At 42.7% G+C, this 26,931-nt stretch overlaps 1 protein-coding gene across 2 annotated transcripts in view; it reads right to left on the bottom strand.

Moving 5' to 3' along the window:
* The window catches only part of EDC3 (enhancer of mRNA decapping 3), a 64,059-nt gene that overhangs the window by 9,179 nt on the left and 27,949 nt on the right, over positions 1 to 26,931 (bottom strand). For both annotated transcript variants that reach the window (XM_047794823.1, XM_047794824.1), the window contains exon 4: positions 14,943 to 15,278. In XM_047794823.1, coding sequence (XP_047650779.1) covers positions 14,943 to 15,278 — 336 coding nt within the window. The remainder of the gene's footprint in view (positions 1 to 14,942; positions 15,279 to 26,931) is intronic.

The following is a 26,931-nucleotide window of genomic DNA, read 5'->3' as shown; positions in this document are numbered from 1 at the left end:
GAAGTTCCTAGGCTAGGGGTCGAATCGGAGCTGCAGCCACTGGCCTACGCCAGAGCCACAGCAACACCAGATCCAAGCCACGTCTGCAACCTACACCACAGCTCACGGCAACACTGGATCTTTAACCCACTGAGCAAGGCCAGGGATTGAACCTGCAACCTCATGATTCCTAGTCGGATTCGTCAACCACTGAGCCATGATGGGAGCTCCGCTCCGATTTGACCCCTAGCCTGGGAACCTCCATATGCCGAGGATGCAGCCCTTAAAAAAACAAAACAAAACAAAAAAATAAATAAAAGATAAAAAACAAATGTTGAAGTCACTGGGCTGGCCCCAAGGGAGCAAGCTCTGCCAAAGAGCCCCATCTGGCCTCACTGGCTAACCAAGAAACACGGATTTCAACCAGCAGGTCATTATGGGCCAGCATGTAACTAGTCTTGTCTGGCTGGATCACACACCTTTTTAGATCCTGTATCCTCATTTACACTGTATTGAAAACTCCTCAAAGTAGGGAATTGTACTTCCTCAGCCCCCACCTCAGTTACACTGTCTTAGCTGTATTTATCTATCAACAGAGGCAAGTTCTCATCAGGTACGCAAATGTATGAATGATGCAAACCTACTGCTATTTCTGGTGTGGCTTAACTCTAAGGCAGATGTTTTCAGAAAGTTCATCATCATCCTATTGGCTTCAAAGTCCTGTACAGAAAAACTTCTTTTCCTCACTGATCACTTCAGGAGAAATGTCTTGAGGTTCTATCTGGTGTCTAATGCTGCTATATTATATAGATTCTTAAAACCACACATAATTAGGCTGCGGCTGTACATTTTAACAACAGTTATACAAGCACAATGACTGAACTTAAAGCACCCAGGTCTGTATCTTCTCAAGAGAAGGCAAAATAACAATCATGTAACAACAAAATAAAAACCATCTACATGTCAGAATTAACACTATCCTGTTGGTCAACTGAGCCCCTCCACCTGAGTCCTACCCCTGCTTGGGGCAGAAACAGCAAAAAGTGCCATCACAAGCTTTGCCTCTCCTTCACCCTTTCAGAAATGTCAGTCACTGATGTCCCAGGTGCCGATGCTGGCAGCTGTAGTCTGACCTTGCATGTCAACAGCTGATTAAAACAGCCATTTTTTATGGCCTGCTCCAGACATGCACATATTATCAGAACTAATTAGGAACCACTGATAGCATTGTGAAAAAGCTGAACGAATTCTCAAGAGTCCCAGCTACTAACAACCCTAAACCTGTTAGACAAGTCACGCACCTGCCTACTTCAAAGACCGTCTTCACCTGCAGAGTCACGCAAGGGAGAGCTTCCCCTTGGGTCTGGGCATTGCTTCCCCTACTTACTCCTTTTCTGCTGAATTTGAAACAGGTCAGGGCTGTGAGTCTTGGGCCTGCCGCCCCACAAATCAAACTTTCTTTCTGGGCCTAGGTCTTGTGCCGTGTGTACAGGCACCCCCTCTCTAGTTCTAAGGGCTCCATGGGGGCAGGCTGAGCATTTCCTGCTACTTTTCTCCTCACAGTCCTTAAGGGTATAAAACTCAAGGTACAGACCCCGCTCTGGCTAGCTAGTGCTGCAGCTGGAAACAGCGTCTGCTATATCGCACTGATTTGGGCTGGGGGGAGGGGCCTCTGTGATGAATTGGCATGTTTTGCAGCTTAGGGAAAGACAAGGCCAGAAATGCTTTCTGTTCAGTCTGCCAGTTGCAGGGTCTAGGACTCCACTGCACTCTGTTTCTCTGAAAGGAACATGCAAGCACCACAAAATGTTCCTTTTCAACAACAGTTACACACAAAGCCAACCAGTCAGACGGGCTTATCAGAAAGAGGCAGAGGGAATAAAATAAACTCCAAAGGAAGGGAACCAAGAACATAGCGTGTAAAGTGCAAACAATAACATCGCCAAAGCCTGAACATGGGCCAAGCCTAATTATGTTTGGGTTGGAAGGTGGATCTTTATTGTTTGGGAACCAAGGCAGTAAAATCAGTTGTTAGGGCTTCTCTTAATATTAATATGTATTTTATAGCTGTTGGTGAAACAGGAGAGAGAGATAATTATAGCCCGTTCATGACAAGCAGAACACTTCTTAGGATCTGATTAACCTCAGGGTATCAAGAAAAACGGCTTAAGCACACCCAGCACAGGCCAGGACAATTCATTCCACAGCTTGAGGCAGGGCCATAGAGCCTGTGGCCCAGCACTACAGACTGTCCCTCCTGCGTGTCTCGGCCACTCCTGCACTGATTCTTCTATCTGACTATTTCAGGCCTTTCTCTCCCCAGTGGACACCTGTGCACGTTCTCACATCCTCCCTTGCACCTCCCCACACTCAAGACACCCTCCAGAGCCGCATCTAAGCCTTCCCCAGTAACCTCAACATCCCTCCCCTGTCCTGCAAACCTCCCGGCCTTTGCGTTGTCTAACAAGGCTCCCACAACAAAGTGGCATCGCAAATCCAAACTCAATCCTCATAGTGACATGGCCTTTTAATTGGAAAGGCTGTGTGTGTCCTATGTCTTAGCAATGAGGAGCACAACTCAGTAAAGGGCACAGGTATTCCTCTAGGACCGTGAATTCCTCATATTGGTTCTTTGGGGGGGGTTATAAAACCACTGGTAAATTCGTATCTTCAGACCCACAATGTACATACAGCCCTTACAGACTTAAATTAAATCTACCACAAAACTCAATTTGGTGTCAGGCATATCTCTGAAACAAGAATTGGTTACAAGAAACCTAACTACTCTTAAAACTCTATTAGGGTCCATAAGGTCTCCCATGATCTGGCCCCTGTACACTATTTAGCCTCTTTGCCTTGGACCTCAATCCCCACATGCTCCAGGAATCTTGGCTGCCTTCGTTTCCAAGTACTCCGGAGGCCTTCTGGCCTCAGGAAGCATGGCCCCTCACGAGCCTTCCCTCCTCAGGCACTCTTCTCTCTTCCAATGCTCCCCCACCCCACACAGGGCTAGTTCCTCATTCTTTAGGCTCAATTTAAACATCCCTCAGACTCAGCATGCTGCTTACTTCCTTCGTTGTATTTAATACAAGCTGTAAGTGACTCTTTTTTCTTTTTGGACTATAGCTTTGCTAGACTGTAAGCGCCACGAGGGCAGTAACCCTGTCTCGTTCACCCTTCTTCTCCACGGTGTCTTCGGTGCTAGCACAGAGCCTAGTGGAGGGGCTGCATGAACACATGCTGAATGAGCGAGGAGGAAACCTACCCAACAGCCTCAGGGCGTTCTGCAACTGGGTAAGAGCCCAGCTGTAGGCAAAGCCAAGCATGGATGAGATGTTTCTCTTTCCCCACTTCTTCCTCCCCCTTTAAACTCTAGACAAACCTCCTATCCACACTGGACCTCATTCCTTTGGGTTAAAGCTCTACTGGAACAAGCTTTGGACTCATGAGGTAAAGGACTTCCTGACAAGATTAACTCATTAATTATAAAGGGGGAAAAGTATCTTTACAAGGAAGGAAACTGCTGGACAACACCTTACCAAGGGATCAAACCAACCTCAGTGATGGGACAAACTGACATCATATCCTCTATAACGTGATGCCCCAAGAGAGAGCCCCACCAAAATCCTGGAAAAAATATTTACCATGAATTATATCAAAAGAAAACAATCAGCAAATCAAAACTAAGGGGTATTCTGCAAACCGTCTGGCTTAGACTCTTCACAAATGTCAATATCACAAAAGACAACAAAAGCTGTGGGTGCTGTCCTGATTAAAAGAAAGAGATATGACAACTAAATGTAACAGACAATAGTTGATTAAAAATACAACTATAAAGGACACGATTGGGGTAACTGGAAAGTTCTACATATGGAGTGTGTATTAAATAACACTTTTGTACTAATTTTAAATTCCCTGAGAGCAATTTTTTTTTTTGCCTTTTTAAGGCCACACCTGTGGCATATGGAAGTTACCAGGCTAGGGCTCCAATCGGAGCTACAACTGCTGGCCTACACCACAGCCACAGCAATGCCAGATCTGAGCCATGTCTGCCAACTACACCACAGCTCATGGCAACGCTGGATCCTTAACCCACTGAGCGAGGCCAGGGATCAAACCCATGTCCTTATGGATACTAGTCAGGTCTGTTACCACTGAGCCACAATGGGAACTCTTCCCTGAGAGCAATTTTATAGTTCGGTTGTATAGAGCAACATCGTATTGAAAGACATATGTAAGTATTTAGGGGTGAAATGTAATGAGTGCAACTAAAACTCAGATTGTTCAGGCGTGTGTGTGTGTGTGTGTGTGTGTGTGTGTGTGTGTGTGTATTTATGTGAAATAAATGTGGCAAAATGTGAATTAGTAAATTTAAGTGAAGGATGTATGGCTGTTCATTCATTATACCATTCTAGCAACTCTTCTGAAAAATTTGAAATATTTTTCAACATAAAAAGTTGGAGAGAGGAGTTCCCGTCGTGGCGCAGTGGTTAACGAATCCGACTAGGAACCATGAGGTTGCGGGTTCGATCCCTGCCCTTGCTCAGTGGGTTAACGATCCGGCGTTGCCGTGAGCTGTGGTGTAGGTTGCAGACGCGGCTTGGATCCCGCGTTGCTGTGGCTCTGGCGTAGGCCGGTGGCTATAGCTCCGATTCAACCCCTAGCCTGGGAACCTCCATATGCCGCGGGAGCGGCCCAAGAAATAGCAACAACAACAACAACAACAACAACAACAAAAGACAAAAAAAAAAGTTGGAGTTCTGATAAGCAGCAGAAGTTGCTGTGGCTATGGTGTAGGCCAGCAGCTGCAGATATGACTGAACCATTAGCCGGGGAACTTCCATACGCCATGGGTTCGGCCCTAAAAAGACCAAAAAAAAAAAAAATGTTGGGGAGGAGTTTCTGCTGTGGTACAGCGGGTTAAGGATCTAGCATTATCTCTGCAGAAGCACAGGTTTGATTCCTGGCCTGGTTAACTCCAGCACTGTTGCAGCTGCAACTCAGATTCAATCTCTAGCTCAGGAACTTTTCCATATGCCACAGGTGCAGCCAAAAAAAAAAAATGGGGGGGAAAAAAAAAGAGTCAAATGTCTCCAAATATGATCAACAAATGTTTGCTGAGTAATAATACATCAAGCCAGTGGTGGGAGTGGCAGGAAATAGAATAAAAAAAAAGAATACGAAAACAAACCATGTTCCCAGTCTTACAACCTAGCTACCAACAAAAAATATATATATGCAGATATCAGAGAATACAAAACCAACTGTATTATCTTGAGCACAGGTGCAAAGTATGGATTTCAAACCAGGAGCTGCAAGAAAAATCAAATCCTCACTCTGAGCCAGGCAGGATTATAGTCACAATGATAGGAGAGAGCGTGCACTCCTTAACCCACTGAGTGAGGCCATGAATTGAACCTATGTCCGTCCTCATGGATACTAGTCAAATTTATTTTCGTGGGGCCACGACGGGAACTCCAGAGCTTAAAATCTTAAATTAAAACTGGCAATAAATTGGAGTTCCCTTTGTGGCTCAGCGGTAACAAATCCAACGAATATCCATGAGAATGTGGGTTTGATCCCTGGCCTCGCTCAGTGGGTTAAGAATCCAGTGTTGCCATGAGCTATGGTGTCGGTCACAGACGTGGCTCAGGTCTGGCATTGCTATGGCTGTGGTGTAGGTTGGTAGCTGCAGCTCAAATTCAACCCCTAGCCTGGGAACCTCCATCTGCTGCGGGTGCAGCCCCAAAAACCAAAAAAAAAAAAAAAAAAAACACCTGGCAATAAGTTGCCACGAGACGCTTTCCAATAGAAAGACTGTAGGAAGCACAAGAGTTCATTACTGGGAAAAGGGTCTAAGCCAAGATACCTGTCTTGACAGTACTGCTCTAAAGCCTCATGAAAGTGCCAACGACCAGAACCAAGCCCATCGTGCTGATGACAAGTGGCCATCTGGTTATTCAGGCCCATAAACTCTGATGGACTCCACGTTTAAAGGACTGACTACTCCTTCCACTCCTGGCACGAGAGGATCTGCTAGAACCAGAAGTTCCCCAAATCAATCAAGTCATTGTCAAGGAAGTCTGCCAGCAGAGACACAATTTCAGAAACCAGGCTCAGAAGCTCTGCTCAATTAAAAGCTACAGTGGCATGTGGTTCAGGAGCACAGATTCTGTTAGTGCAGGTTTTCAGGTCCTCCTAGAATTTACCTCATGTCTCCCTTGGGCTCTCTTAAGAGAAGAAATGCAGGAGTGGTACCCCCCTGGGCATGGGACATGGTCTAATCTGTAAACATGAGAAAAGGAATGAGTGCTGAAGGGAGATCAAGGCAGGAACCGACATGGGGTGGGCCGATGGTTTGAAAAAGCAATGAGATCATGACCAGTTCCACTGCAGCAGACACTGGAGTCTCCACAGGAGAAGGATCTTCCTGAAGAGCACAAGGGGCTCTAAAGGTAGTCTTCACTACCCTCAGGGTAAAATTCTTCAACGGCCACTTCTAAGCTAAAAGACGTATTTCTTTCTGAGTTCCTTTTGAACATATAAGCAAATGCAAAGGAGATTTCCTAATTACTTATTCTTTAAGAAATAAAAACACTGCTGGTCTCGAAAGCATTAGGACACTTCTTTTTTTGCTTTTTTTTTAGGGCCGCACTCATGGCACATGGAGGTTGCCAGGCCAGAGGTCCAATCGGAGCTACAGCTGCCAGCCTGCACCAACCACAGCCACAGCAACGCTGGATCTGAGCCGCGTCTGTGACCTACACCACAGCTCATGGCAACGCCAGATCCTTTACCCACTTGTCGAGGTCAGGGATTGAACCCGCAACCTCGTGGTTCCTAGTAGGATTCATTTCTGCTGTGCCATGACAGGAACTCCACATTGGGACACTTCTTGAAGGACTCTTGGTGATAAGCAGCAGCAGAAGGCAGCCTGGGCTGGGAGTTCGAAATGGAATGCCAGTTGTGGAAAACAACTGCCAAATGGCATGGTGAAAGCCAGCTTGTCCTGAGAGCAAGATACATCCCCACTGAAGCGCAAAGACTTGGCTAGCCAAGGTGGGAAGAATCAAGACGAAAGCCACAAAACAGCAGGAGCTCAGACCAAAGAGTCTCACTCAAACTGTGACCTCGTCATTCAAGACAGTAAGAGTAAACTCAACTTCAGATCACACACTTGCTGCTCTCCACATCTCAGCAGACACATAGTGTGGAGCAGAGAGGAACATCCTCAGGCAAAGCCAATGGGACAACTGTGGAGATTCAGTGCCAGTACCAAGGGCACCCTGGTGCCTCCCATCTGGCTTCTACACACTTGAAGACAAGAGAAGGTTACACAGTGGAAAACAAATGGTGGAAGTTAAATCAGAAATCTACCAAAAAGGAAGGGCTCTTGAATAAACATACCTGAGAAGAATTTATCAGAGCCCAGGAATGAAGAGTTTCAGACACTTTAAAGTCACTCCTGATTAAAGATTTACTGGAACACTTAGCTCCAGCAAAATGAGGATATAACAAAATCGGGATAACCTCATAGAGATGCTATGAACATTAACTGAGACAAGCATGAGAAGTGCTTAGAATGGTGCCCAGGACTAGTAAACACCCAACGAACATTTAATATTATGATGTTGATCATAATGTTGTTTCTCCTGAACCAGGCCCTACCCTTTGCTTTCTGCTACCTCTAAATCTTGTACACACTTCTATTATTTGTTTGTTTACACATCTGGGTGCCCTATACTCTAAGGTCCCTGAGGTTATGGGCAATGATTTAACTAGAGTATCGAGAATAGTGCTTGGCACAAGGGAAAAATTTTGCAAACGTTGATGCTCTGAAGTAATTTTACTGAGGCAGACTCTGTAATTCACATTAAAGTCAAATATTAACTAAATAATAATTATAAGCCAGGCATTATACTACCTGCTTTCCACATGATCTCATTTACTAGTGAGATAATACAGTGACAAGTATTATCCCACTCTACAGACAAAGAAAGAGGCTCAGTAGTCCCCACGTGGCTACATAACTAAATTCTCTGATTCTACAGAAGCCCCTCGTTGAAGCCTGTAATAATTAATAAGTCCCTCATTGTGGTAACTCTAGTATCTGCTTTCTTTCGGCTCAGCCACAAAGCAGGAGGAAAAATCACAAAACCATGTAGACTTGGCCTATTATAAACTCATGTAATCTAACCACAACTAGACTCACTGCCATTCTTCATGCCCCTCAGATTCAATGCTTTTGAATCCTCTTGTTCACTCAATCCCTTTTGATCTGTTTTCAAGCATCAAATCCTATCAAATTCCCCTTGGTCATTTCCCTCACATCTTTTGTCTTCCTCTCCATTCAAAGGTCCAAAGCCCTGGAACATTAGTTATTTCATCGGCCTAATTTATCTTCCTGTTCTAATCTCTCTCTCCTCAAATTATACCCTGAATTCTATCATGAGATCAGTCTTCCTAAAGACTAACACATCTTCCTGGAGTTCCCATTGTGGCGCAGTGGTTAACAAATCCGACTAGGAACCGTGAGGTTGCGGGTTCGATCCCTGGCCTTGCTCAGTGGGTTAAGGATCCGGTGTTGCCATAGGCTGTGGTGTAGGTCGCAGATGCGGCTCAGATCCTGCGTTGCTGCGGCTCTAGCATAGGCCAGAGGCTGCAGCTCCCATTAGACCCCTAGCCTGGGAACCTCCATGTGCCGTGGGAGCAGCCCTAGAAAAGGCAAAAAGACAAAAAAAAAAAAAAAGACTAACACGTCTTCCTAAAAGAGACTTTGGATCATGTCATTTTTAGAATCCTTCAGTTGTTCCCCATGGCCATAAAACAGAGACGACACCAGTACACAGGCTCTCTGAGCTCTGGTCTGAAGTCATTTTAATTTTAATTTCATTTATTTATTTTTTTTTGCTTTTTAGGGCCACATCTGTGGCATATGGAGGTTTCCAGGCTAGGGGTCTGTCTAATCAGAGCTGTAGCTGCCGGCCTACACCACAAACACAGCAATGCCAGATCCGAGCTGTGTCTGCTACCTACACAGCTCAAGACAATGCTGGATCCTTAACCCACTAAGCAAGGCCAGGGATCGAACCCGCAACCTCATGGCTCCTAGTCGGATTCATTTTCGCTGCACCATGATGGGAACTCCTCTTTTTTTTTTTCCTTTAAGTTATTTTTAATTCCTGCTACTCTCCCACACAAAACCTCTGCCCTGGCCAAACCAGTCAATGGCCAATCTCCTATATGGTCCTTTACTCACACTATTCACCAGCACTTGCCCAGCCTACCTGTGAATTTCCTTCTCTTCTTCTCTGTTGACATCCTGCCCATGCTTCAAGGCTTTTGTCCTGCTCCCTTTGTGAAGCCTTCCCTGATTAGCCCAGGCTTCAGGACCTCTCCCTGCCTCTCAACAGTCAGTGCACTTCATGTCTGCACTCAGTGAACTCCAGATATATATGATACCTTTCCATTTACCAGCAAACTTTAATAACTTGAATGCTACAACTGTCTTAGAATGACTTACACATAATAACCACAGGTTTTTTTTTTTTTTTGCTTTTTAGGGCTGCACCTGCAGTATATGGAAGTTCCCAAGCTAGGGGTCGAATCAGAGCTCCAGCTGCCAGCCTATGCCACAGCCACAGCCACATGGGATCCAAGCCGCACCTGTGACCTACACCACAGCTCATGGCAACACCAGATTCTTAACCTGCCAGGGATTAAACTCACATCCTCAGGGACACTAGTCAGATTCATTTGCACTGCGCCACAACGGAAACTCCTAACCACAGTATTCTGACCGACCCAAACTGCCTTAAGTATTACTTCTTAGAATATTACATGAGTACTTAGCAAAGATTCTTCTCTCTGAAAAATCTTACCACTCTCCCAAACAGTGTTCTTTGGGGACTTCTCACCTCTGAACACAGAGGGCTCGCATGCATCCAGCATTTTATAGCCAAACTTAACAAACATGTATGTGACCACTGGATACTATTATTTAGCAGTGCAGGTCCAAGCTGAAGGAAAGTCTGAGGAACGTTTGAGGCAGCAATACTATTTAAGAACCCAAAGTGGCTTTCCAGAGAGAAAAAATTTGGGTGCTAAATTTAGTTGCTTCCTCAATGTGTTTTCCCAAATGTGTCTTCCCAATCAATAGAGCTTTTATAACACCCCTTACCACACACACATACAGTTGGCAAGGAGTATTGCCAAAAGAAATATGAGCAATTAGGAGTATAACGGATTAGAAACTGTTGACAACACTTAGCCACTTAGCATGCAGTCAATGTGCAAGACCACTGTAATGGTAATACCAGCAGCAAGCTGCCAGAATTCTGAAACCCGAGCCATTACCAAATAGGTAGTAAACATTATGTTCTTTTGCTATTCTGGGAATTAGTAGAAAAAAAAGGTATTTGGAGTTCTAGAACATGAAGGTTACAAGGCTAGACTGGAGAGCTGGCCTAGCTACGGTACAAATGCTGATTTAAGTTAACCTATTTCTGGGGAATACTAAAGAGAGACGGCTAGACAGTCTAACTGCCATTAAACCGTCCTTCTCTTCTTACACTATAGTCTTCTTTCTTTTTAACTTATCCGCATTCAGAAAAGGAATGGAAATGTGACAGATAAGAGCCTTTACCTCCCTGGAACTCAATGTTCTCCATCTGTAAAATGAGAAAATTATACTACCTGATCAAGTAACCCAACACTAACATTTTGGGGCCCTAGGTTGTTTCTCCACATATTCCAGATAGTGTGCCTTATTCTGATACTAACATTTGAATAGTAGATCCCAACTGGAAAAGTATCCCCAGTCAGGCACTACCTGAATAACCCTGAGTGAAAATCTGCTTTGAGGCTTATGCCCTGGAGCCAGATCAGAGATAAAAATCATCTATAGAAGCTACTCAGCAAGATAACTGCTTGCTTGCTCTATTTCCAGCATAGACCCTGCTTGGCAAAAAGACTTCATTTCTACTCCTTACCATTGTTAAGAAGAAACAGAAACCAGACAGCATGAGGCTACAGGGCCTGTTTCCTCTCTGTCATGCTCCAGTGAATGCAACTGGTCACTACACACTGGCAGCTGCCACACCTGAGTTCTTGGCCAAGGTCCAGCACATGTGCTTTGTAGTATGTCTGTTAATGGCTATTCTGGGAAAATAGTTTCATATGAGGAGGGAACTCTGACTTCCGTCATTAAATTAAAGCAAGTGCGGAGTTCCCATGGTGGCGCAGTGGTTAACAAATCCGACTAGGAACCATGAGGTTGCGGGTTCAGTCCCTGCCCTTGCTCAGTGGGTTAACGATCCGGCGTTGCCGTGAGCTGTGGTGTAGGTTGCAGACGCAGCTCGGATCCCGCGTTGCTGTGGCTCTGGCGCAGGCCAGTGGCTACAGCTCCGATTGGACCCCTAGCCTGGGAACCTCCATATGCCCCGGGAGCGGCCCAAGAAATAGCAAATAGACAAAAAAAAAAAAAAGAAAGAAAAAAAGAAAGGGAAGGGATCAGAGAAAAGATGGCAGAGTAAGACTTGAGCTCACTTCATGAAAACACCAAAATAAACAACTGCTGAACAACCATCGACAAAAAAGACTGGAAACTATGAAAAAAGATATTTTACATCCAAAGACAAAGAGGAAGCCACAACAAGACGGCAGAATGGGCATTTTTCACAATATAATCAAATCCCGTACCCACTGCGCAGATGACTCACAAACTGGAAAATAATTATATCACAGAGGTTCTCCCACAGGAGTGAGAGTTCTGAGTCCCACATCAAGCTCCTCAGCCTGGGAGAACTGGGAGCCCCCAGAGCATTTGGCTTTGAAGGTCAGCAGGGCTTGAGTGCCAGAGTTTCACAGGACTGAGGGAAATAGAGACTCCACTCTTGTAGGGTTTACACAAGGTTTCACATGCCCTGGGACCAGAGCAAAGCAGTGACTCAACAGGAGCCTGGGCCAGACCTACCTATAGGTCTTCAAGGGTCTCCTAGGGAGGTGTGGGTTGGCTGTGGCTCAGTGGGGACAATAACAATGGTCACAGAAGCCCCAGGGAATATCCACTGACCTCCTGGAGGTCAACATTTGGCACCAAGACCTGGCTCCACCCAATAGCCTGAAGGCTCCAGTGCTGGGACGTCTCAGGCCCAACCACCAACAGGTGGGAACACAACCCCAACCACTGGTAGACAGGCTGCCTAAAGTTGCCTTGAACCCACAGCTGCCTCACCTCTAAACACACCCCTTACATGGCCATGCCCATCAGAGGGACAAGACCCGGCTCCACCCACCAGTGGGCGGGCACCAGTCCCTGCCACCAGGAAGCCTGCACAAACCCCTGGACCAATTTCACCCACCAGTGAGCAGACACCAAGAGTAAGAGGAACTGCATTCCTGCAGCCTATGGAATGGAGACCACAGACACAGAAAGTCAGACAAAATGAGATAGCAGAGAACTATACTCTAGATGAAAGAACAAGATAAAAACCCCAGAAGAACAGATAGCAAGGGAAATAGGCACTTCATTTGAAAAAGAATTCAGAATAAGGGCAGTAAAGATGATCCAAGATCTCAAAAAACAGCAGACGCACAGAGAAGATTTAAGAAATATTTAACAAAGAGCCAGAAGATTTAAAGAACAAACAGAGATGAACAATACAATAACAGCAATGAAAAATATCCTAGTAGGAATTAATAGCAGAATAAATAAGGCAGAAGAACAAATAAGTGAGCTGGAGGACAGACTGGTGGAAATCACTGCCAAGGAACAGAATAAAGATAAAAGAACAAAAATAAATGGAGACAGTCTAAAAGACCTCTAGGACAACATTAAATGCACCAACATTCACATTGTAGGGGTCCCAGAAGGAGAAGAGAGAGAGAGAATGGGCCTGAGAAAATATGTGAAGAGACAATAGGTGAAAACCTCCTTATCGTGGGAAAGGATACACTCACTCAAGGCCAGGAAGCACAAAGTGTCCCATAAACCCCAAGAGGAACACACCAAGACATACATTAACCAAACTGAGAAAAATTAAATATAAAAAGAAGATACTAAAAGAAACAAGATAAAAGCAACAAATAACATACAAGGGAATCCTCATAGGGTTATCAGCTGATTTTTCAGCAGAAACTCTGCAGGCCAGAAGGGAATGGCACGATATATTTAAAATGATGAAAGGGAAAAACCTATAACCAAGCATACTCTACCGAGCAAGGTTCTCATCCAGATGTGATGGAGAGATCAGTCTGAAAAAAACAAGCAAAAACTAAGAGAATTCAGTACCACCAAACCAGCTTTACAAATGCTAAAGGGACTTCTCTTAGTGGAAAGAAAAGGCCACAACTAGAAACAAGAAAATTATGAATGGGAAGGCTCACCATTAAAGGCAAACCTACAGTAAAGGCAGGAAATCATCCATACAAACATGTGAATGATATAACTGACAAGGGCTTAATTTCCAAAATATACAAAAAACTCGTACAACTTAATAACAAAAAAAGAACCCAATCAAAAAATGGGGAGAAGACCTAAAGAGACATTTCTCCAAAGAAGACATACACATGGCCAAGAGGCACATGAAAAGATGCTCAGCATTGCTAATTATTAGGGAAATGGAAATCAAAACTACAATAAGGCATCACCTCACACTGGTCAGAATGGCCATCATTAAAAAGTCTACAAATAATAAATGTTGGAGAGGGTATGGAGAAAAGGGAACCCTCCCACACTGTTGGTGGGAATGTAAATTGGTGAGGCACTATGGAAAACAGTAAGGTGATTCCTTAAAAAACTAAAAAATAGAGCTATCATATGATCCAGCAACCCCACTCCTGGGTATCCAAGAAAACTCTAATTCAAAAAGATATATGCGGAGTTCCCGCCATGGCACAGTGGAAACGAATCCAACCAGTATCGATCCCTGGCCTTACTCAATGGGTAGGGGATCTGGAGTTGCCGTGAGCTGTGGTGTAGGTTGCAGATGTGGCTCGGATACCATGTTGCTCTGGCTGTGGCATAGGCCAGCAGCTACAGCTCCAACTCAACAAAGCAAAAAAAAAAAAAAAGATGTATGCATCATTTGCAATAATCAAGACATGGAAGTAACCTAGATGTCCATCGACAGATGAATAAAGAACATGTGACATACACACGCAATGGAATACTACTCAGCCATAAAAAAGAATGAAATAATGCCATTTGAAGCAACATGGATGGATCTTGAGATTATCATACCAGGTAAAGTCACACAAAGATGAATATTATCCATTACTTATATGTGGAATCTAAAACAAGATACAAACAAACCTATTTACAAAACAGAAACAGATTCACAGACATAAAAAACACATTTATGGAATGAACTGTAATAAAAATTTTTTAAATCACATTTATGGCTTTCAAAGAGGCAAGAGGGTTGGAGAGGGATAAATTAGGAGGTTGGATTTAGCAAATACAAACTACTATATATAAAACAGATAAACAACAAGGTCCTAATGGAAAGGACGGGGAACTCTACTCAACATTCTGTATTTTTTTTTTGTCTTTTTGTCTTTTTAGGGCTGCAACCACAGCAGATGGAGGTTTCCAGGCTAGGGGAAACTCTAGATCCGAGCCGCATCTGTGACCTACACTTTAGCTCATGGCAATGCCGGATCCTTAACCCACTGAGCAGGGCCAGGGATCAAATTCGTATCCTCACGGATACCAGTCAGGTTCATTAACCGTTGAGCCACAACGGGAACTCTGACATTCTATAATTCTATATGGCAAGAATATGAAAAAGGATGGATATATGTATAACTAAATCACTTTGCCATACACCTGAAACCAACACAACACTGTAAATCAAGTATACTCCAACATAAAATAAAAATTAAGTTAAACTGACAAAAAAAAAAGAAAAAGGAAAAGAAAGAAAGTGAAGACCAGCCAGTGAGATGTAGGGTTAACTTACCTGTGCAGAACTCCTTGCTTACATTGTGGGGCACTGTGATCCGTCGGTAGACAATGGGCTCTGACTCCAGGATGTTCTCATCATGGCGGTACCGAGTAGGTCTCTCATTTGGGATGCCCCGGGAACGGCTACCACTCCTCCTCTCATAGGTATCAATCTCCTCAAACACAGCTGCCTTGTCAAAAAGGGCCAAGTTCCCTTCAAAATCAAAATCTGTGTCTGGGATCTCCTCAATATCATCCCCAAAGCACTCATCATCTTTATTCTTCATTTGGCCATTCTTTAAGCCACTTTTCTTTGGAGTTGCCTGATTTGGGTGCCTGCTACTAGATGACCCTGGAGAAAAAAATAGGGACTAAAGTCAGTGTGCCCACGGAAAGTGCTCAGCAGAAGTGGGAAATACAAAAAAGAAAAAAAAAAGTAGCATAAACTACCACAAATTTCATAGACTAATAGATCTTATATATTACCCAAGTAACAGTAAATATGAAATAAACAGTACTCTTGGAAATCTTGTTTTTTATTTTTTTTTCTTATTTCCGTTTTTTGGGGCAATCTTAAGCTCTACCCTTCATAGGGAAATTGGTAATAACCCAGGCTTTTTTGACAACTGAATATCAAAACAATGCAAGGCCAAGAATATAGCAGTCTCTTTCCACAGATCTGGGTGATTTGCTTTTGAATGTCCAGCAGCTGATTAAGAGAGAACTAGTCCCAGAGTAAAAGAAGGCCAAGCAAGTCCTCATAACCTGAAGCTCATAGGAAGACACTATTCAAGTGGCTCTAAATTCTGTCCTTACCAAGACAGACCAGGGATCAGATCAAGGCTGCAGTTGTGACCTATGCCTCATCCAGCTGCAGCAACACTGGATCCTTAACCCACCATGCAGGCCAGGGGTTGAACCTGTGACTCAGCACTCCAGAGCCGCCAATGCCAATTTGATTTTTAAACCTGGTCTCAGGCTAGACCCAGCAGGAAGGGATCCCTATTTAGACAGATTCCAGATCTTGAGCCAGATACACATCTACCACTTTAAGTTGATATATTTTGACCTGCTTTTAGATCTTTTGTGATCTTTTTTCTCAAAATTTTACTATTTCTGGGTAAGCTATTTCTGAACCATCAAATAATGACAAGGACCATATTGATCGTACCATGTAGAGGCCACCAAGATACATACAACACCACAGCAGTCAGTCACCCTCTGTCTCTGAGACTCTATTTGGCTACCACACATCAGTCAACTACTCCTATAGCAGCCAAGGCAGAAGACCCCACACCATCTCTTCCCAGAGCATCCTATACTGAATTTACAGTTTGATGCCCATCCAGTCACCCGGAAAGGTATGCCAAACTGATTAAACTGAACCTCCAAAAGTCTGAATAAACACAACGCACTTCCTTTTTTTTGGGTCTCAATCTTTAAGGCCACACCCATGGCATATGGACATTCCCAGACTAGGGATTGAAATCAGAGCTGTAGCTGCCAGCCTACACCACAGTCACAACAACGTCAGATTCAAAACGCGTCTGCAACCTACACTACAGCTCATGGCAAGGCTGGATCCTTAACCCACTGAGCGGGGCCAGGGATCAAACCTGCGTCCTCATGGATGCTAGTTAGATTTGTTTGCACTGAGCCATGATGGGAACTCCTAATGTACTTCCTTTTTTGAGTCTTAACTTCTCAATTACTGAAAATACTCAAGTAGAGGTCAGAATGATCATAAGCAAACCCTCTCTCACACATACCATCCCAACTTTACTGCTTAACTCTTTTCACAGCAACTCCCTTCTATCCAATGGACCACAAGTCAAGAGACCTAGGATCTAGGTGCAGTTCTGTCATTAACATGTTATAGGATCTTGTATCTATCATCCAATTTCATAATTTCCTTGTGTATAAAATACTCAATGTGGTACCCCCTAGCACACAGCAGGCAGTCAATAAATATTTAACAATCAACATCAGCAAGATCAATTACAGTAATTATTCTGAAAGATATGTACTATGCAAATATAACTCACATCCAAGTATTCCTAATGCCAAATACTGGTATGAAAAAAGGTTGTGCTGGCAGTAAAGATGAGATTTAAGCTGCTGAAAAAACTCAAGGCTAACCAAAATTATGAAGGGGAGGAAGAGTTAGTTGAGCCATCATAAAGAGTTGAGATTATGAACCACTGAGATGCTTGTCAAAGTTTGGGTTAATTCTAGTTCTAATAATTAGATAAAAACATTTATTGAGAGCATGCTGTATGCCATAGCTAGGTACTAGGAATACAGTTTATAACTAAGACATGTTACTCAAAAAGGAAGGGGGAGAGAGATATAAGCAATTAACTAAAATGCAATATAATGAGAATTATAGTAGAAGTTTATATAAAGTATATGCAAATAAGCATGAGAAAGCAGAGCTGGATTAGGAATGGGAGAGCAGGAATTCCTGGCGTGGCTCAGAGGTAACAAATCGGACTAGTATCCATGAGGACACAAGTTCGATCCCTGGTCTCGTTTGGTGGGTTAAGGATCCGGTGTTGCTGTGAGCTGTGGTGTGGGCCAGCAGCTGTAGCTCTGATTTGACCCCTAGCCTGGGAACTTCCATAGGCTGTGGATGCAGCCCTAAAAAGACCCCCCCCAAAAAAAAATTATCACAACATTGTAAATCAACTATACTTCAATAAAACTTCAAAAAATGGGGGGAAAAACCTGTGTCCATGCAAGTGGATTTACATCAAATGTTTAGCACTGTGGTAAAATATACATAACATACAACTTACCACTTAAACCACTTTAAAGTATACAATTCAATGGCATTAAGTACATTCACATTGTTGTGCAACTATATGCATTTTTAACTACTAAAGCATAAAAAATTAGTAAGTGGCTTAAAAGATTCCTATAAAGAAGCTATAAAGAAGCTATCCCTTATAGCATAGCTGATTAAGGATCTAGTGTCATCACTGCTGTGGTGCAGATTCGATCCCCATCCTGGGAACTTCCATATGCCATGGGTGTGGCCCCCCCACAAAAAAGAAGCTATGTAATAAAATAATATTAATAATGCAATTGTAAGTGAACAAAAGAATGGCAAGGACAACGCTTCTCCTATTTCTCTTACGAGCCTTCTTTAACCAAAATGAGGTTTTTCAAAAATTAATCTCAGGAGTTCCTGTCGTGGCTCAAGGAAAACAAATCTGACTACAAGGACACAAGTTCAATCCCTGGCCTCCCTCAGTGGGTTCAGGATCCAGCATCGCCATGAACTGTGGTGTAGGCTGCAGAGGCGGCTCAGATCTGAAGTTGCTATGGCTATGGCATAGGCCAGCAGCTACAGCTCCATCGACCCCTAGCCTGGGAACCTCCATATGCTGCAGATGCAGCCCTAAAAAACAAAAAATATAAATAAAATAAAAAATTAATATCATCGAGGAGTTCCCACTGTAGTGGAGGGGTTAAGGACCAAGTGTTGTCTCTGTGGTGGCACAGGTTCAACTGTCAGCCTGGCGCAATGCCTTAAGGATCCAGTGTTGCTGTAGCTGTGGCATAGGTAACAGTTGCAGCTTGGATTTGATCCCTGGCCAAATTGGAAAGGAAGAAGTAAAACTATCACTATTTGCAGATGACATGATACTATACTTAGAGAATCCTAAAGACTACCAGAAAACTGTTAGAGTTCATCCATGAATTTGGCAAAGTCACAGGATACAAAATTAATACACAGAAATCGACTGCATTTCTATATACTAACAATGAAAGATCAGAAAGAGAAATCAGGGAAACAATCCCATTTACCATTGCATCAAAAAGAATAAAATACTTAGGAATAAACCCCTAAAGAGACAAAAGACCTGTATTCTGAAAAGTATAAGACGCTGATGAAAGAAATCAAAGACGACACAAACAGATGGAAAGACATACAATGCTCTTGGATTGGAAGAATCAGTATTATCAAAATGACTATATACCCAAGGCATCTACAGATTCGATGCAATCCCTATCAAAGTACCAAGGACGTTTTTCACAGAACTCGAACAAAATATTTTAAAGTTTGTTTGGAAGCGCAAAAGACCCAGAATAGCCAAAGACATCCTGAGAAAGAAAAACAGAGCTGGAGGAATCAGGTTCCCTGACTTCAGACTATACTACAAAGCTAGAGTCATCAAAAATGTATGATACTGGCACAAAGACAGAAATATAGATCAGTGGAACAGGATAGAAAGCCCAGAATTAAACCCATGCACCTACAGTCAACTAATCTATGACAAAGGAGCCAAGAATATACAATGGAGAAAGGACAGCTTGTTCAATAAGTGGTGCTGTGAAAACTGGACAGCTACATGTAAAAGGATGAAATTAGAGGAGTTCCTGTTGTGGCACAGCGGAAACAAATCCGACTAGGAACCATGAGGTTGTAGGTTCGATCCCTTGCCTTGCTCAGTGGGTTAAGGATCTGGCAGTGCTGTGAGCTGTGGTGTAGGTCACAGATACAGCTCGGATCCTGCGCTGGCAGCTACAGCTCCTATTAGACCCCTAGACTGGGAACCTCCATATGCCATGGGTTCGGCTCTAAAAAGACAAAAAAAAAGAATGAAATTAGAATACCTCCTAACACCATACACAAAAATAAACTCAAAATGGATTAAAGACTTTGTGAGAAAAATAGAATGTGTACATGTATGTGTTACCATGCTGTGCATTAGAAAAAAAAATTGTACTGGGGAAACAATTTAAAAAATAAAATTAAACTTTAAAAAATAAATAAGGAGTTCCCATAATGGCTCAGTGATTAACGAATCGATTAGGAACCATGAGGTTTCTAATTTGATCCCTGGTCTCACTCAGTGGGCTAAGGATCTGGCATTGCCTTGGGCTGTGGTATAGGCTGCAGACGCAGCTCAGATTCCAAGTTGCTGTGGCTCTGGCGTCGGCCAGTGGCCACAGCTCCAATTAGACCCCTAGCCTGGGAACCTCCATATGCCACGGGTGCAGCCCTAGAAAAGCCAAAAAAATAAAAAATAAAATTTACTTACTAAAAAAATGGATTAAAGACCTAAATATAAGACCAGGTACTATAAAACTCTTAGAGGAAAACACAGGCCAAACACTCTGACATAAACGATAGCAACATCTTCTCAGATCTACCTCCTAGAGTCATGACAATGAAAACAAACAAATGGGACTTAAACTTGAAGGTTTCTGCACAGCAAAGGAAACCCTAAACAAAATGAAAAGACAACCCACAGAATGGGAGAAAATATTTGTAAATGAAGCAACTGACAAGGGATTAATCTCCAAAATTTATAAACACCTTCTACAGCTCAATACCAAAAAAACAAACAATCCCAACAAAAAAATGAGCAGATCTAAACAGACAATTCCCCAAAGAAGACATACGAATGGCCAAAAACACATGAAAAGATATTTAACATCACTAATTGTTAGAGAAATGCAAATCAAAACTACTATGAGGTACCACCTTACACCAGCCAGAATGGCCATCATCAAAAAGTCTACGGACAATAAATGCTAGAGAAGGTGTGGAGAAAAGGGAACCTTAATACACTGTTGGTAGGAATGTAAATTTGTGCAACCACTGTGGAAAACAGTATGGAGATTCCTCAGATCTATCCAGAGAAAACCATGACTTGAAAAGACACATGTACTCCAATGTTCATTGCAGCACTATATACAACAGCCAAGATGTGGAAACCACCAAAATGCCCATCGACAGAGGAGGGGCTAAAGATGATGTGGTACATATACACAATGGAGTGTTACTCAGCCATTAAAAAGAAAGAAAAAACGGCATTTGCAGCAACATGGATGGACCTAGAAATTATCATACTAAGTGAAGTCAGTCAATGAGACACCAACATCAAATGCTACCACTTACATGTAGAATCTAAAAAAAAAAAGACACAATGAACTTCTTTGCAGAACACCTACTGACTCACAGACTAAAAAACTTACGGTTTCCGGGAGTTCCCGTCTTGGCTCAGCGGTAATGAGCCCAACTAGGATCCATGAGGACGCGGGTTCGATCCCTGGCCTCGTTCAGTAGATTAAGGATCCAGCGTCGCCATGAGCTGTGGTGTAGGTCACAGACATGGCTGGGATCTGGCGTTGCTGTGGCGGTGGGGTAGGCCAGAGGCTACAGCTCCAACTGGACCCCTAGCCTGCGAAGCTCCATAATGCCGCAAGTGCAGCCCTAAAAAAAATTAAATTAAAAAACTTACGGTTTCCAAACGAGACAGGTTGGGGTGTGGGGATATGCACTGCGGGTTTGGGATGGAAATGCTATAAAATTTGGTTGTGATGATCATTGTACAACTACAAATTTAATAAAATTCATGAAGTAATTTAAAAAGGGGGAAGAAAAGCAAAAAATAAAATAAAATATATTAATCTCATCAAGGAGTTCCCACTGTGGTGGATGGGGTTAAGGACCCAGTGTTGTCTCTGTGGTGGCATAGGTTCGATCATCAGCCTGGCTCAATGCCTTAAGGATTCGGTGTTGCTGTAGTTGTGGTGTAGGTCACAGTTGCAGCGTGCATTTGATCCCTGGCCCAGGAACTTCCATATGCTGTGGGTGCAGCCAAAGAAAAGAATAAAAAAGAAAAAATTTAATCTTATCACATCTGAGAAGATGGTCTTCCAAATTAAAAAGTAATCAAGGTTATTCTAAACATGAATCTATATGGACTACCACTGATTAACTTCACCCTAAGAATATACTCTACTCATATCCCAGGGCCAAATCCAGCTCAGGCACTGCCTATTTCTATAAATGAAGGGTTGTGTTTGTTTTGTTTGTTTTTTGTCTTTTCAGGGCCACACTTGAGGCACATGGAAGTTCTCAGGCTAGGGGTCAAATCAGAGCTGCAGCTGCTGGCCTATACCAAAGCCACAGCAACATGGGATCTAAGCCATGTGTGCAACCTACACCACAGGTCATGGCAACACCAGATCCTTAACCCACTGAACAAGGCCAGGGATCAAACTCATGTCCTCATGGATATTAGTCGGGTTCATTTCTGCTGAGCCATGACAGGAACTCCTAAAGTTTTTTTGTTTTTAGCCATGCCTGCAACATGCAAAAGTTCCCAGGCCAGGGATCAAACCCATGCTACAGCAGTGACCCAAGCCACTACAGTGACAACACAGGATCTTTAACCTGTTGTGCAAAAGACCTTCTGTAAATAAAGTTCTATTGGAATAACAGTCACGCTCATTTGTTTACATATTGTCCAAGGCAGCTTTTGTGCTACAAAAACAGTTAAATGTTTGAGACAGAGACCTTATGGCCTGCAAAGCCTGAAATATTTAATGTATGAACCTTTATAGAAAAAGTTTCATCACCCTGCTCTACACCATGCCTCTCATGCTGGAAAGAAAGGCATTCTTTCTAGCTATGACTGCCATTAAATTTTTAAAAATTTTTTTATTAATTGTACCTAACCAGAGTTCTTTGAATCTCGTTTTATTCAAAGCGTTAAGTGCGTCACTTATTAAACTACTGTCTTCCAACACCACACTCACCTTTTGCGGTACCAGCTAGAACTCTACAGACTACATTTTCCCTTCCTTAGCTGGCTTCCTGTTAGCTTCTACCACCAGAAGTCGGTACCTGAAGAGAGTAGGAGGAAAGAAGAAGGAGATGGGACTTCCTCCTTCTTATTTGCTCAATACTGCACCAACATTGCATTGCCAGTGGGCTCCAGTCTCCAGTTTTACTCTCTGGCATACACAGAACCAGTTCTGCCAAAGAGTGGCAGAACCATGTCATTCAGTTCTGTCACCCGATACCATGCCTGCTCCACCATAAGTACACAAATCTCTGCTGAATTAAAAAATCAAAGCAGACATATCAAAAAGCAAAACAAAAACCCCCCAAATAAACAACAAAATAGTCTAAAGAGGTTATAAAAGACAATTTGAGACTAACTATGAGAAAGAAAGGGAGCCAACAAAAACTAAGCCAAGGGTGTTGTGTGACTGAAAGAGACAGGAAGATAAAGTTGTCAACAATAATACAAGGGGACTATGAGACAAGAGCTTCAGAGAAAAAGAGCTCAGTCAAGTCCAGTACAAACTGACAATGAACTATCCTGGACCTATCACACTGATAGAGGAAGACAAGCAATTAATTGATGGGAGAGAAGACAGGATAAAAGAAGCAAAACGGGGAGTTCCCATCATGGCGCAGTGGAAACGAATCCGAGGAGGAACCATGAGGTTTCAGGTTCGATCCCTGGCCTCGCTCAGTGGGTTGAGGATCAGGCGTTGCCGTGAGCTGTGGTGTAGGTCACAGACGCGGCTCGGATCTGACGTGGCTGTGCCGTAGGCCAGTGGCTACAGCTCCGATTAGACTCCTAGCCCAGGAACCTCCATATGCTTTGGGTGCAGCCCTAAAAAGACCCAAAAAAAAAAAAAAAAAAGAAGCAAAACGGGAAATCATTTTTGGCTCCGCCACAGACTCTACAAACATAACTTACAATAAAACCCACAGTTGTGACTATAGAAAGTATCAGGTATTTTCTCATGTTCCTACTGAATATAGGTCTTCCATTCATTCATTTGACAAATATACACTGAGAACTAGCTATGCTCCAAATACCGTCAGGAAAGCCATCAGTGAAAAAAATTTCCAGGAAGAAATTCTGATATCACAGGTCGGCAAGAAAAAGTTAAGAGAATATCAAACAAATGAAAGGCAGGCTAACATGCTCAGTTGCCTTTTTTTTGATAGGCAAGAAATAGATTGAGATAAGATGCTTGTGAGAGATGCAAGCAGGCAGGCAAGGAGGCTCTGCCTCAGTTGTCTCTTATTCTTCCTTTGCCTCGTACTTTGATACAAACATTGGGAAGCCCTGGGTGAATAAGCTGTCTCAATACTTGGTTTACTCAGCTCAAAGGGCTGGGCTCTATATTAAAGTGGCCTTTGGCCAGTAGGAGAGAAAATCACTTCCCTTGGAAAAGATAAACAATGCTTCCCAGATGTCTTTACTTTTCAATTTCAAGGGCCAAGTGTATGTTAACACTAGAGGCTGGCCGCCTTCCTGTGCCATTTTGCTGCCAGCCTTTGGCACAGAGGTCCTTTGGCCAGGACAACTTATAACAAATCCATTGTTGTGTAACCCTCAATGCCACTTATTTATTGGTTTTTGTCACACACATATTGTAAAGGGGAACTCTGTCCTGCACTTGGCACGCTAAAGGGCACCTGAAGGTCAAATTACAATTATTTTTTTTCTTTTTAGGGCTGCAGGTGTGGCATATGGAAGTTCCCAGGCTAGGGGTTGAACTGGAGCTGCAGCTGCTGGCCTATGCCACAGCCACAGCAACACAAGGATCCAAACCGAATCTGAGACCTACCCCACAGCTCATGGCAACGCCAGGTCCTTAACCCACGCTGAGCAAGGCCAGGGATCAAACCCTCATCCTCATGGATTCTAGTCGAGTTCATTTCCACTGAGCCACAACAGGAACTCCTACATATGTTTTAGTGCCAGACTAGAGGGGCTTTGTGAGGAGGTTTCTGAGAGTATCTGGGACCTTCTTTTCAACTCCCAAATTCTAGGTCAGTAATCAGTCAACGTCTTGGCTCCAACAGCAGCACCACGGGGTTTTTCCAAGTCTGCTGAATATATGAAGCACATCTAAGGAGGTTAAAAAGTCACATTAGGATCTCAGAAGGACCACAAAAACATAGCAAAAAATAACTTTCTGCCCTCACTCAGTGGGATCACTGTTACACTGAGCAGACGATACACAGACATGTATCCTTAACAGGCCTCAAGAGGCATCCCTCTGCTCCCTCAGGCTGATATTCCATTTATCTACTTGAAAAATATTCTGAGTTGTCTGTTCAATGACCAAGGTTATAGAAACTATAACCACCCTCCTACCACCAAGCCTAAAAGAAGAGATTAAAATCTGCTTGTGCTAAATCTCTCATCAAGTTGGACTAAGGAACCAGAATCAACAAACTCCTCAAAAACTCATTACTAACCCTGAAAGATCAATTAAAAGCCAGAATTTACAAGAGATTATGCTCCTATAGCTTTATCAATCTACTGGCCTCAACATCAATGTACATAGAGAAAATGTGATTTATAGATCTCTAATGAGAAAAATACTTAATATCCATTTCTCACTCATCAATGAAAAAAAACATTAATAATCTACATTACAATTATGGTGGGAAGAAACCAACCTATCTCCTTGGTATCCTTAAAATGCTACATAAATGCTAAGTAATAAGTCAATCTCTGGCAGACTTTTCTACTCATCTTACAGGGTTCACCGATCAGACGAATAAAAGTAACTCTGCTTACTATGACAAACCAATTCTGTGACACATTTCATCATCAAATTCCCACGCTACAGACATTTCCACACAAATCCAGGTTCAAAAGAAATTCTCAGAAAGAGAATCCAGCATTTTACTGGCTTATTTACTGATCATGATCTCTTTACCTTATTTACAAGCTGTTACTAATCTAGGAAAAGGGAATGGACCAAATAGCAAAAGCAGAAGCAGAATCAACCAGAGTATACTTTTGAGAATGACCCCATGTTCTACTACACTAGAGTGACGTGATAAAGAGCTAATAAATTACTTGGTTGTTGTTGTTTTTTTTCTTTTGGCTGTACCTGCGGCATATCGAAGTTCCCAGACCAGGGACAGAACCCATGCCACAGTGGTGGCCCAAGTTGCTGCAGTAACAACGCCGGGTCCTTAACCTGCTGTGCCACAAGAGAACTCCTAAATTACTTGTTTTGAACTTAACTGTACTCTTTCAAGAAGCTGCTACAACTGTAAGTAACAGGGGGAAAAAAAAAGAAAAGAAAAAAAAGAAACAAACCAATAGTCTCATAACATCCAGCATTCACACCCATAGGTATTTACCCAACTCATCTGAAAACTTATATCCATATAAAACCACAAATATTTATAACAACTTTATTCATAATCACCAAAAGCTGGAAGCAACTAAGATGTTCTTCAATAGGTAAATGGATAAACAAATTTTATATATTCATACAATGGAATATTATTAAGCAATAAAAGGAAATGAGCTATTAAGTCACAAAAAGACATGGATGAATCAAATACATATTGTAAAATAAAGAATTCTGAAAAGACTACATATATGTGATATTCTGGAAAAGACAAAACTACAGAGATAGATGATAAAAAGATCAGTAGTTGCTTGGTGGGGAGTGGGGAAGCGATCATGGAGGGAAAATGGAAAAGACTGAATAGGTTAAACACAGGGATTCTCCACAATACTGTATTGATAGATATAAAATAACATGTATTTGTCAAAGCCTTCAGAACTTTAGAGCACAAAGAGGGAGCCTAATGTACGTAAATTAAAAAAAAAAAAATCATTGAGGAGATTGGAGGAGCCCAGGATGGAATGCAGAATGCAAGCAAATGATCTGTTACAAATATATGAGACTAGTCAATAAAGAGGATGGGGGCATGGGTTAGAGTTAGCAATTCTGATACTGTATACTGGAATTAAATAATTTAAGTCAATGATGAAAGACAGTATGGATTTCTTGCTGTTGGGAGTAAGAGGTTACAGATGAGAAAAGGAGGCTAGAATGAATCATGTGGTGCTGGATTAGACTTGGATACATCAACATGAATTGACATTTAGCTTAACATAGTAGTGAAGGTTACATATATATGTATTTATTTACAGGAGTTCCCGTTGTGACTCAGGGGCTTAAGAACCCAACTAGTATCCATGAGGAGGTGGATTTGATCCCTGGCCTTGCTCAGTAGGTTAAGTATGTGGTGTCACCATGAGCTGTGGTGTGGGTTGCAGACATAGCTCAGATCTAGTGTTTCTGCGGCTACAGCTCTGATTTGACCTCTAGCCAGGGAACTTCCATATGAGGCAGGCATGCCCCCCCCCAAAAAAAAACCAAAATTTATTTACAGATATGTGTATATACACTGGTTTAAG

The sequence above is a fragment of the Phacochoerus africanus genome, chromosome 9, assembly GCF_016906955.1.
Source record: "Phacochoerus africanus isolate WHEZ1 chromosome 9, ROS_Pafr_v1, whole genome shotgun sequence".
Lineage (NCBI taxonomy): Eukaryota > Metazoa > Chordata > Mammalia > Artiodactyla > Suidae > Phacochoerus > Phacochoerus africanus.
The sequence above is the reverse complement of the archived record's forward strand: the minus strand, read 5'-3'. Positions and strand labels throughout refer to the sequence as shown.